Raw genomic sequence first — 12,903 nt, 5'->3', positions numbered from 1 at the left:
GCCAAAAAAGCTAACAACCCGTTTGCAGATAAAGGCGCTCGCTTGCTCCTTAACCGTTGGGATGTTGTAAATGCGTGTGGTCAGAGAACTTGATTTCAGTGCGACTTTTTCCCTCTTAAAGCAAATGTGACGTCGTTCCCACAGGCCTTCCTGTGGTGTCACGTGCGGTTCATGTGGTCCAGCAGCTTTGCCCGTGTTTACTCACTGTGCAAAATGCAAATATTTCTTTACGCTTATTGATTTGGAGCCAAAATGCTGTCCTCACGTTGGCAAATGCATGAACACACTTTTTTTTTTTTTTAACGTGATGACTGAAGAGCGTCTTTTTTCATGTTTCCCTTCGCTGAGAGCATCCTGCAAAGCAAACACATGCTCGTTAAGACAGACAAGATGAATGAGCTCACCGTATTTTCCGCCACATCTCCGTAAACAATTCCCGAATGTACAGGTGCTGCTCTAAGCTTGTGGCTCCGAACATTCCTGCAAAGAAGCGATGCGCAAATAATCCGTATTTGCGGTCTTGTCTGTTTGACCCGAAAGGTGACGGCATTCACAAATGGATGCATTCCGTGACGGTTTAGTGGTTCGATTGCTTGATTTGCCCACATGCAGGCAGCGTGGGTTGATGCCCAAATCAGCGATCGTGTGCATGTGCGAGGTTGTCAACATGTGGTCAGAAATAAAAATGGACGCTGAAAAGTATCCAACTATCTTCCCAAGAGAATTCAATGAATGCACTTTTAAGGCCTTTGCTATATTGCCTAGATTTAAAAAAATATATTTTTCTTTCTAATCTTCTAAAAGAATTCTCTTCTGGACTTCCTCCTCTCCACGTTGATTGTGGCGCACGCCATGTGTGAAATTCCAACAGAAGCACTTCCAACATCTCTTTGACGGCCGTTATAAGCAACGTCACGTTTCGTTCTTTCGTCCGTATACACACGCTATAACATCTTGTCCATATTCTACTCCGTTGTCTCATTGTACTTTTTTCCGCACGCCTTTGGGGCGACTGACAGCCTCCCTTTACGGTTGCGCGCCAGCGGCGTCCACCTTCATTGATGCTTTGACCACCACCTCCACTTGAGGGAAAACAGAAAAGGTGATCACTTGATACCCGCAAGCGAAAGAGGTCACCGTGTAGACACGAGGAGAATAGTCAAGACGGCGAGAATCCCGCTCTGCTTCAACAAACGGTCTGGGAGTGTTTCTTCAAGTGGCTCCTTGACAATGAAATGTGGCTGCGAGGCTTTTGTTGAAATGTGTTGCACGTGCACCACTTTCGCACTTCAGATGCTGGGATTATTTGGATTTCTTTTTTTTTTTTTTTTGTGCAGGCATCAATTACAGTGGAAAAATATGCACAAAAACGTGGAGGTCAAACAATCAACCGTCACAAAAGATGCCGGAAAATGTTGTGGGTCTTCAGCTCGCTGAGAAATATGAATTTGACGTGTTCTTGAGCTCTTTTATGATGAATTGATTTGTAATTGTAAGTTGGAAGTGGAAAAATGGAACACGTTTTGCTTTTCTGGGGGCACGGTACAATTGGTCAAAATAAAAAGAGGGAACTGAGCTGCATGTTTCCTCACAGTCAAGTAAGAAAGTGTTGCGCAACTCCAGTCAACGATGCTGACACCAGTCAAGTCAATTCCAAATTTACAATCGCTTTTTATGCACATTTTTTTTTTTGTTATTAGGACAAAGCTGTAGTCGGTCAACCTTTGAGGTGTTCAAATCTCGGCTCAGACGCTCCCGCATGGAATTTGATGACTACCCATTCCAAAAACACGCATGTTAGGCTATTCGAAATCAGCCGTTGGTCCATCAGGTGAATGTTCATGTGAATTGTTTGTTTGTTTGCAATTGGCCGATGAGCAAGAAAGTAAAAGGATGGCCGGAAGTCGACCGACACCAATTGTGGTCGACTTTGGACACTTTTGACGAACACGACGTTCAGTGAGAAAGAAAGCTTTGTGACATTCCGGAGCGTTTTTATCACCCTGAGTTGAGATCTTGGCCCAGTGAAGGGCCTTCAGGAGGACTGAGTCATGGAGGAGCCGAATCATGCGGCAACGGCAACATCTGTCTTTTATGAGCACATTTATTTTTCTTCCTGCGTTTACATAAAAAGCGACGCTCATATCTGTGGGTGTGTCAGAGTGGGGGAAAAAAACCGATATTCACATATGAGCACTTGACTTCACACTTGGCTCGGAGGGTTAAAGCGGAGCTCCTTTGACCCATTTGGGATGTCGTTTCAGTTCTTGTGTTTTGGTCGAACGGAATTGAGTGCTCCATGGAAATGTAAACGATCATTCCATAGAAAGTGCAGTTCAATTCGACCCGTCGTGGTTTGTATCTGTTGTCGACTAACCCGCAGAGACAAGCTCAGCGTGTTTCCTTTTCATTTTTTGCCAAGCCAAGTCAGCTCTCAGCGCTGATTTGGATGTTTTCATCCAAATGTCTGCATGAAAACAAATAAAACAAATGTCCCACAATCTCAACTCTTTGCCTTTCATGTGTTGAGTAAAAATATTTTGCCCGGAGGCTTCATAGAGATGGCGAAGGGGCCACATACACGTAAAAGTCGAAAGGGCGGCTAAGTGTGGTCTTCTCAAATGGCCGCAGGCACGTCTCACGGGTCGACACTTGGAGTCCGGTAGACGCGATTTAAGTGAGGCGCTCGCCTTCGTCCAAATGTCTGCATGAAAACAAATAAAACAAATGTCCCACGAGCTTCAACTCTTTGCCTTTCATGAATACAATCATCGTCAAAAAGAAATTGAAATGGTCCAACAGGTGTTCTGGTGTCAACTCAGACAGAGCGCCTTTTAATCGGAAAGTATCAGAAGAGAGATTATGAAATGAACTAAAAGTGTTGGACGCTGACTTCCCTAGATTGTTGCTTTCTTAATTTGAAATTCTTTTTCAGGCCTTTACTGAAGCCTCTTTTTGCGCTTGTTGGTGTCAGGGCATTTCGCCCGTCGCTCTCCTTTTGGAGAGATAAAATGCCTTTCATGGGTTACGTTCAGGTGATTTTCTTTTCTTATTGAAAGAGGCGTGATAGAGAAATGTTTTGTATTGTTTCATTTTTGTATTTTACTTTGGATTGTCCTTCTTAGGGGACATTGCATGCCCGTAAATGGCGGTGGGCGTACAACGTGGTGCTTACTGGAGTCCACTGAGGATTACGATTGGGAATGTATATAATTTATTGCCATTTCTTGGAGTGAAGCGAGCTAAATATGTGTTTTTTCTCTGCAGTCAAAACCACAAAGTTGCAAACGCTGGGATTAAACTCACTGTCGAGCCCCCACGTGCATTGCGAAGCCATCATCTTGGTCACGTCTGAGAGATCAGGCCGAGCCAAGTCATTGCAAGCATTGACATTTTGGGACGTATCACAAAAGACGTGATTTGGATGCGTACTTTCCTTCCCATACGAAATTGGTCAAAGCCGGACGAGTGAGGACGAGGCCTTGAGACGATGGGAATCGGGGCACCGTCACGTTGCGCCGCAGGCGACCGTGCGCCAAATTCCTTCAGATCATGTGCAGTCGAAAACGCTCCACGAAAATGACGTGTGCGGCGATCTCCATGAATTCAGAACCAGACAAATGAAAATGAAAGGAGCTCCATCTCAACGGGATTGCGTGACTGCAAATAATTGGCACTGAAGTGAGTCAGCTTGTTAGAGGTGATGATGAACTTCAGCTGCACTCAAAGTGAGAGGGACGGCCCTCGGTACACTTTTACGGCAAGGTGTTGACATGTGCTCCCGCACCAGAGTCATTAGGATTCCTTTTATGCTCAAGAACGCGTCACATTGCAATTCCAAGACTCGTTGCGCTTTGTTTTGATAGCCGCATATTTTGCTTGTTCAGGATGCGGCGCAGCTCCGACTTATGAGATTGTGAACGTTTGTTTGCCAAATATCGAGACAGTCAATCAAAGCTCGCATTCCTGCCTTGGCATTCGCGTCGGGCCTGAAAGGACTGCGGCGGTTTTCAGGCTTAGGGCCTTGCAGATCTCAACATGTCGGCACGCATCCTCTCGTGGATCCGCCTGACGTATGAAATGAGACTTACGCCTTCCATACATCGCATCGAAGTTGAACACAGTTCGTATCAGTGCGGCCATTAGAGAGGCAAAAAAGGCGAATGCTCACACAATCAAGTTCCGCTTGTCGCATTTGTCGTATGTATGAGTGGAGTCGTGATGTTGCAAGACAAAGGTATTGATCCCTCTGGCTTTATTTTAAAGTGATGCACGGCTTTATAAAGTTTTTGCTCATTATTTTAGGTCAAGCCAAACTCCAAGACTACCCCAAAAAGTTCCTTGAAGCCTAAATCGTCCGTCGCTCTGAATGTGAGTCCGACAAGACATTCAAGTCCTTCTTGCCACGTGCCGAGCATCGTGTTGGTTCTGCTCTTGGAACCCGCATCCACGCTGAGCACGCCGCCGGTGCTCGTGTTCCAGGTGCTTTCGGAAGTTCTTTTTCTTTTTTGCAACCTGACTTGTTTTCAACCGTGCGAAGAAACACGCCAGACAGGCGGCAACGTTTCTGTCTGTCGTCAGCAAAAAGGGCGTCCGACAGCGACGGCGTGACAAAATGCTCACCTCCGACGATCGCAATGCGAGACCAAACGAGCGTTCATACGTACATACACTCATACCAACGTAGAAACTCTGCACTGAGCTCCCGGAACCTCCGACCGCACGGCTCACCGTGAAGCCTTTTTGCGGAACGTGTTGTCCGGAGGCTTAATAGCGATGGCGAAGGGGCCACATACGCGTAAAAGTGGAAAGGGCGGCTAAGTGTCGTCTTCTCAAATGGCCGCAGGCACGTCTCACGGGTCGACACTTGCAGTCAGGATGTCATCTTGGTGTAGACGCGATTAAGCGCCGCCCATCACGCACGGGTCAGCTCAACGACCCCGGCGGGACGTGAGGCCAGCTGAGGTGTTACTGACGAGGTTAGCACTTTTCAAATGGAGCTTTCATCATGTGACTTTGAACCTGACGGGAGGGGGTCGTGCTTGGCCGCCGCGCACACAACCCGACGGGCGTCACAACACATTAACGTGAGTGACAGTGATGACAAGAACGCACGGGTCACCAGGTGCGATCAGGCTCACGCAGCCGTAGGAGAGCGAGCTCGCTAATCTCCTCGATCCACAGACGGTCTGAGAAGAGGATCGCGAGTCGCTTCCGAAACATTTCGTGATGAGCAGCTCGCACAACAAAGCCATTCCTGTTGCTGCCTGCAAGAGAAATATTTTGCTGTTTTTCTGCAAGGAAATCTCGCCCTCGTGTCAAGAGCCATTTGCGGAGCGCTGCGGAAAAGCTTCCTTTTCCGCCCTTAATTAGAGCTCCTTACATAAGTAACACACGCAAGAGAAATTTTCAAAGTTGCCCAAATCAATGTTTGTGTGCCACCTCGCGCTTTCCACACTTGGCACAAACTCGCCACTTGCGCTTTTTGAGCTTTTCAGATGAAGCAAAAACAAAAAGGTTTTTTTTTTTCCAAGATGGCCGCTCACTGTAGAAACGGCACATCTTCGTTTGAAAATATTTTCAAGGCCAAGTGACAACTTTCAGCGCAATGCCGTGCATCTCCGTGCCACATCGACGACACGCTTCTCTCTGTGCTGAATTTAAAGCGAAGCTACGACAGTCGATTGTCTTCCGCCCCGCGACGGCGCAAATGCCCGCTTCCACCTGCACCCGTGTCGGAAAATCCCAAAGAAAGAAAACTCCAACCGCGCGAGCGCAATTCGACTGTGCTTGTGTTGGAGCAACTTTGTCTGCTGACAGTTTCCAAGAAATTGGACGTGAAAGCAGCGGCCTGGACATTTGGTGGCAAGCGCAAGACAATCACCTTTTTGTCCTTGAAACTGAGTCGCTGCCTAAATTGAAAGCCGCACACACGGAAGAGGAGCTTTAAAGAAGCGGAGGAGCTCGCAGAGTGCGTATCGTGTTCGGTGCAATATCCTGATTGCATCCCTTGCAAAACATTTGGCAAGAAATCTGGTCCACGCGACTCCTGGCAGGTTTGGACGCTTTGAGGAGGTGAGGAAGTTGAGGTTTCAAAGGTTTTGGTTTTTGGACCTTTGCCGTCTTCACGTGAAGGCCAGCCGAACGTCCCGTTAAATTGAAAATAAAAAGTAGCCCACCACTCCCTCAGAAGGAAGAATTACCACAAACATGACAACATTACGAGAAAGTTTGCACTCCTGTTCGTCTTCACATTTTCCGAAAGCGCGATTGATCTTTGGACCGTCAGAAGAATGCGACACATATTGTACATTCTAACTTTGCTTGACACCAAAAAAAAAAAAAAATGCAAGTTCCGTTTTGATATCTTTCTAAGTTTGAATATATCATGTATCATTTTTTGTGTGGTAGATTTCCACTCACTCAACTCATTTTCCATTCACCAGATTCTCCAACAAACGGACGGACGATAAAGTGCGCATTTGGGAATTTTGCCTGTTGACTTCACAAAGAAATGACGTGGTCCCATCAGGACCGTCGGCGAACCAGGAAGTGACCCGCATTTGTGCTTATGGACGGCCAAGCAAAGACTTTTGTCCCTTTGGTTGACACTTTGACCTCAGTGGCGATCGGCACCTCATTGAGGGCCATTTGATTTCGCGGCTGCGAAAGACTCGAAACGATGTCGTTCAAGGGCCGAGCCCAAATTGACAGACGGGCCACTGTGCGGCCGCTCGGAACAAGCGCGCTCTATGTTGGAGCCGCCTCCTTTTCAGACAAGGAGAAAAAAAGCGTGTGGACCTTTTTCAAGGAGATTCTGTATTGCTCTCTCCGGCGAGTCGATGTCTCGGTGTGAAGCGAGACTTTGTTGCCCTTTTGCCGTTCGCACCCCATTAACACGCTTCCGTAATCGTATCTATGTCCGTGATTTTCCAGTCGGAAAACGGGGACTATTTTAACATCGGGCGGACAGAGTAAACCGGAGAGAAAGCCATCATCTTCATCCCAAAGTCACACTGGCTCACTGTTGCTTCACATTTTTGGTACGCTGGCCAAAATATACGCCATCGTTATTATTAGCATGTCTCGCCTTTAACGATCTTAACGGCAGACCGATTGATGGCGTGACAACGCAGGCGGCACAGACGACTTCAGTCAGGAGTAGAAAATGTGAGCCTGCTTGATTAAACGTTGAGCCGATGAAAATGGAGTCGTGAAAAGCAAGAAGGGCCCCGAGCTGTTTAAGTGCAAGTGCCTTGCTCAAGAGCAGCACAGGAGGGAAACTCTCCAGCAACCGGTAGCAACTTCCACATTCCTGCTGCACTGAGAAACACCCCCCCCCCCAAAAAAAAAGGCAGCACCACCTTTGGCTCCATGAGCACGATTTGAAAAGTATTATTGAAAGTGGAAAGCCGGTTCCTCTGAGGATTCCGACGCGTTCCGCGACTCTGCCGTGGCGCACACACAGCTTGTTTGTCACGCAACGGCTCTCGGCTGAAGGCGGGGGGGGGGCGATGACTGGGCTCTTGTGTTGGCTGCTGGATGGGTGACAGCTTGGGTCAGAGGTTCGCTTTCCTCTCCGCTCCATCGCTCTCTCCCCGCCCAGCGGCCCGGCTGCTCAAAAAAAGGATTTCATGGCGGCGACTGGGAAGCTTCGAGGCGTCTGGCAGCGGCGGCGGCGGCGGCGGCGGCGGCCTCCCCGTCCACATCCTGAGGGCCAGCAGAGCGGCTCTGTGGTAGCCAGGAAAGTGAAACAAGGTGCACACTGTGACTTCAACACGGAACGAATGGGCCGGGTGCCTCCGGTTCCCTTTTCTCGCGTCCGAACGTATGAGATGGCGGTGACGTTTACATTTAACAAAAGAAAGGCAAAACAATCTCAAATGAGCGAACGGAGCGCCCGCTGCGTCTTGCATATTTGCATCCTTTGGAAGACATTTTGCCATCACACACAACAAGTTTGTCAAGTGGAAGGGATTTCACCTCTCTTGAGGAAAACAGATATGTTGTGAAACAAAAAACTTTTCCTAATGTCTTGGACAGGACTGCAATTAGCGGCAGACCACTCAACACAATGTGGGAGCTTTGTTGAGCCGTTGCGTTAATGACTTCCTCCACGCTGGGATGATGTTTTTCTCTTGAAAATCCGTCTTGTTGCGTGGTCGTGGCCGTTCAGCTGCTTGTTTTCCTCGAGTAACATGAGAGGATCTTCACCGCTGTCACGTCCAAGCGCAGGATTGTGGGAGGGCTCCAAAAAGAGGGAAGCTCCTTGTTTGGCTTTGTCTTAAGGCTTTAACGACTGATATGACTCCTCCTCGTTAATCCAAACAAGCCGCAGGCCGCACGTTGTGTCGGCCACTTAGGCTTGCCAGCGACTTAGATGCTTTGTTCTGATGGCTCCGACTCGATCCAATCCACCGATCGCAAAGTTCTACTCGAAACTCGATCGTGTCTCGACAGTCTCAGCAATAAAAAAAAAAAAATAATTGTATGAGAAGTGCATTTTATTTTGTTTGCCACCACCCGACCACACACATGCCGGCATGGTTGGGGGCCTTGCTCAAGGGCACCATGAACCGCGACAGCTGCCATTCATTTCTCAAAAACGGCAAATGAAAACTGCCCCTTTATTTCCGGTCCACATGTGAATCTGAAAGATAAAATGAAACGCGTTTGTCGGGATGCGCATAAAAGGCGAGCACTTGCCTCCTCCAGAAAATGTGACGTTTGTTGTTTGAGTTTTGGCTAAAATGTCATGGACAAAAAAATAAATTGTGGCGATGCACCAGACGAATATTCTCCGTCGGCTGGGATTTCCCCCCAAAAGCTCTCTGAGCTTAGTTGTTAACAAATAGTCGGGATTAGCTTCACAGTCATCGGGACAGTGAGCGCTGAGGTATTAGCGGCCGCGTCTAAGCCGGATTTAAAAGCAACCGAGCGGTCGTCTCGACCGGAGAATCGCAGGAGTGTCCGGCCGAAGGAGACGACAATTCATGCCTTGGCGCAACTTCCTCCGGCCATGGAAATCACACTGAAAGGTTTTCCCATGAAGGTTGTCAATATTCCCTGGAGGAATAACAACTTGAGTAATTTGCATTCGGAGCCGCCGCTGTCCGAACACGGAGAGACGATCATCGGAATCTACTTGCTGGTCTTAGGTGGGTCGCTTGTTTCGTAAAAGACAATTTTGATTTGGCTTGCACCTTGAAGAGACGACAAACCATAAGATGCAATTTGCACTCTACTTGACCTTCATCGCAAGAAGGTTAGCGTGCGAGTGGAATCTTTGATCATCGTTTGATTTCCATTTGTCCTTTGACAGGCTGGCTGTCCTGGTTCGGAAACAGCCTCGTCATTTTTGTCCTGTACCGACAAAGGGCGTCCCTGCAACCCACCGATATCCTCACTTTAAATCTGGCCATCTCCGACGCCAGCATTTCAGTATTCGGTTACTCCAGAGGCATTTTGGAAATATTCAACATCTTCAAGGACGACGGCTTTATCATTTCCTGGATTTGGACCTGTCAGGTAAAACGACCGCTCCGTTCAAGTTCAATTCCCAAAAGTCATTTGCGTGGCGCTCACTCACACAATCGTGTCCTGAAGCCACGCCACGCGTATGCTTCGGCTTTCTTCCTTCGGCTAAACCCAACCAACGAAGCAAACCAAAGGAGTCGAGCGGCGCCCGCTAAACACGTGAGCGCGCGTGTGTGTGAAAAGGATTTTGCGCGTAGCGGCAAGCATGTGTGCTGAAGGTTAAATCTGTAATCAGATTACCGAACGCGGAGGCTTTTGCACAAGGCAACGCTCCGACCGCAATGTCAACGGCGAACAACCCAACGGGGGAAGCGCATCAAGAGAGGCGCAGGAATTTTCCAATAACATTCCCAAACGTGACGTGCAATTAAGTCATTATTGTGTCCGAGGATCAAAAAAAAAAAAAAGCAAATCTCAAACTCGCTGAGGCATGAACACCCAAAATCAGATGACGTGATCTCATCTCGCGCTCTTTCAACTGTGACAAAGACAAATTTTGTACCGCCGTGTCTCGCTTTTTGTTTCACCAGAGAAAGAAAGAGGGAAGGGCCCAGCGACGGGAAGAAGGTTGGCATGACGGGACACGAACGCTCGCATGCTCAGACTTTTTTTTCTGCTCGTGCCAAAATGAAGTGCTTCCACAAAAGCGAGCCAAATGAGATTTCCGACATGTCGGCTCTGCACAATGTGAGGGCGAAGGTAACGTGATGACGGCCAGTAATCGGATTACAACTAAGCGCCATCGAGTTCGAGACCTCGAGTGGCCTGCGAACGGCACGAGAGGGGGCGGAGTCAAAGCCAGACGCAATCAAAGTCGTATCGTTCTCTTTAAAGAGAGCCGGGATTAAAAGATCATCAAACTTCTGTTTTTTCAAACAATGACTTGGAAACTCGCGGTCGAAGGCTCAACGACGTGCGCAGTCGAACTTTTCCAAAAGGATGCCTCCCAAGCCATTTTTTCAGTTCAAACATTTTTGATCTGAACGCACAAAAGGACCAATTAGACGGAAATGAGTGCTTTTCAAATCGGCCCACCCCAGATCCAAAAAAAGAAAAGAAATCCAACAATGCACGTGATGTAACTGTCGTGATTGTTGCGCCCGCAGGTGGACGGTTTCTTCACGTTGCTCTTTGGCCTGGCGAGCATCAACACTTTGACGGTCATCAGCGTCACCAGATACATCAAAGGATGCCACCCCAACAAAGGTCGGATCGCGCCGAACGAGCGTCTCGCTCGGCATGTCGACGTCTTTGCATTCCGCTCGTCTCCGCTTGAGACGGAGCGCCAATAAAATGGCAATTGCCACTTGTCATGAAGTGCCTCAAAGTTGCTATTTTCGAGTCGATGTGATGCCGGCGAACGTCGTTCATAAAAGACAAATGTGTCTTTTAACATGTCGTTGGCTTGAGATCGTTCGCTGCTTCGTAACACAAAAGCAACGTTAACAAACTTTGCCGTCTGTCACATTATTGACGTATGAGAAGTGAGCCCACCGTGGTCAAATGTTTTTTCTTCCAAAGAACACAAAGCAAGTCAACAAAGTTCCTTTTTTTATTCATTTGTGTTTGCGAAGGTTGTTATCGTAAGAAAAGGTCGAGCGACTCGCTCACTTTTTTTGTTCCGTTCTGGACAACAAAAGCAAGAATTCTTCCTCCCGTCGTCATTGATCTTCAGTCCGCTTCTCGCAGGCCACCGGAATTCAAAGTATTCTGAACACCTTTGATCTTTTTGCAGGTTGCTGCATCAGCATGAACACCGTGGCCATATCGCTCATCTGCATTTGGACCGGAGCCGCCTTTTGGTCCGTCGCACCCTTGCTGGGTTGGGGCAGTTACACAGGTCAGTCGACGGCGCTCGCGTCACCTCCGAGATGCTCGGCTTTCGACGTTTGGTGTGTGCCGCCGCAGATCGAGGATATGGAACCTGCGAGGTGGACTGGGCCAAAGCCAATTACTCCACCATCCACAAGTCGTACATCGTCTCCATTCTCATCTTCTGCTTTTTCATCCCCGTGATGATCATGCTCTCCTCCTACGTTTCCATCATCAACACGGTCAAAAGCACCAACGCCATGTCCGCCGAAGGTTACCTCACTTCCCGCCAAAGGAAGGTGGAGCGAGACGTCACGCGGGTATGCGCTCCGTTCGTTGACGGCGCCGCGTTTTGTTCTTTGTCTTGTCGTCACGCCGCCGACGGCGAGCTCACGTTCCTCGTTGCAGATCTCCATCGTCATTTGCACCGCCTTCATCATGGCCTGGTCGCCGTATGCCGTCGTGTCCATGTGGTCCGCCTGGGGCTTCCACGTGCCGAGCACGACCAGCATCGTCACCCGCCTCTTCGCCAAGTCGGCCAGCTTCTACAACCCGCTCATCTATTTCGGCATGAGCTCCAAATTTCGCAAGGACGTGTGCACGCTCCTGCCGTGCGTGGGAGAAAACAGAGACGTGATCCGTCTGCGACGCTTTAAAAACATCAAGCTGAAGGCAGAGGCCACGCCCCCATCCGCACCACTTCCCGTCCAGGTCCTGGAGGCCAAATACACCGTGAAAGAAGCGATGCAATACAATCCAGAGAGTGACTCCGGAGTCAACAGTCCCGCCCGGACGCCTCCTTCCGACACGCAAGAGATCTTCCATATTAATTTGCCGTCACATATCGAAACGTCCGAGTATTGCTGTGACAGACTCTAAAGACGGAGACGTTCCACTTGAACCCATCCTTGAATTATGAGGGAAGATTAAGAGAGATTTCTTTTTTTTTTTATTTTATGCTTTGCTCTGACCCATCTTAATAAAGGACATCAAATGCATTACTACGTTCAATAAATGATTTTCTGTCGGAAGGGTTTCGTTCTGTTGTCTTGAAAGGAAAGCTTCATTCATTTGACACGTTTTTGGAGAGAAATGACCGGAATACTCGCACAAAATTGTAATCATCAAGCTTTCTAAAATTTAGGAGTGTGAGCAGAAACACACCAAGTTGCTCAGTGGCACCAGCACATCTGGAAAGTGTCTCCGTCTCATCCCGAGTTCCGTATGGGATGGCACTGGTGCAGATGGTGCCTGCGGCTTGTCAAGCTAACGTACTTCCGACATCTCGGAGGGTTGCCAGACGATGTGGCACAAAAAGACGCTTTTTATTAACAGTCCCCGGGTGTCATCGGTTTTGTCAGTGGTCCAGCCAGACAATGTGGACAGAAACAACATGTTTCTTTCTGTCATGAGCTCATCACAAGTGGAACTTTACATGTGTATCTAGTTTGATTTTGAGGAAAAGCTTGATGAAAAAAGGACTTTTTCTTGCACAAACGTTGGGAAGAATTTGCGGCACAACTTTGGGATGACATGAAACACGGATACAACAGA

General features: G+C 48.3%; 1 protein-coding gene across 1 annotated transcript; it reads left to right on the top strand.

Moving 5' to 3' along the window:
- Positions 1-8,907: 8,907 nt before the first annotated feature.
- opn6a (opsin 6, group member a) lies at positions 8,908-12,380 on the top strand. Its single transcript, XM_088305590.1, has 6 exons — positions 8,908-9,158; positions 9,323-9,528; positions 10,644-10,743; positions 11,273-11,377; positions 11,446-11,669; positions 11,758-12,380. Exons 1-6 carry the CDS (start codon positions 9,020-9,022, stop codon positions 12,226-12,228), a joined length of 1,245 nt encoding a protein of 414 aa, XP_088161716.1. The 5' UTR covers positions 8,908-9,019; the 3' UTR covers positions 12,229-12,380.
- The last annotated feature ends 523 nt before the right edge of the window (positions 12,381-12,903 follow it).

This window comes from Idiotropiscis lumnitzeri, chromosome 9 (assembly GCF_059441095.1).
Source record: "Idiotropiscis lumnitzeri isolate Australia: NSW breed Sydney's pygmy pipehorse chromosome 9, RoL_Ilum_1.0, whole genome shotgun sequence".
Lineage (NCBI taxonomy): Eukaryota > Metazoa > Chordata > Actinopteri > Syngnathiformes > Syngnathidae > Idiotropiscis > Idiotropiscis lumnitzeri.
This window is presented reverse-complemented; position numbering and strand designations above follow the sequence as displayed.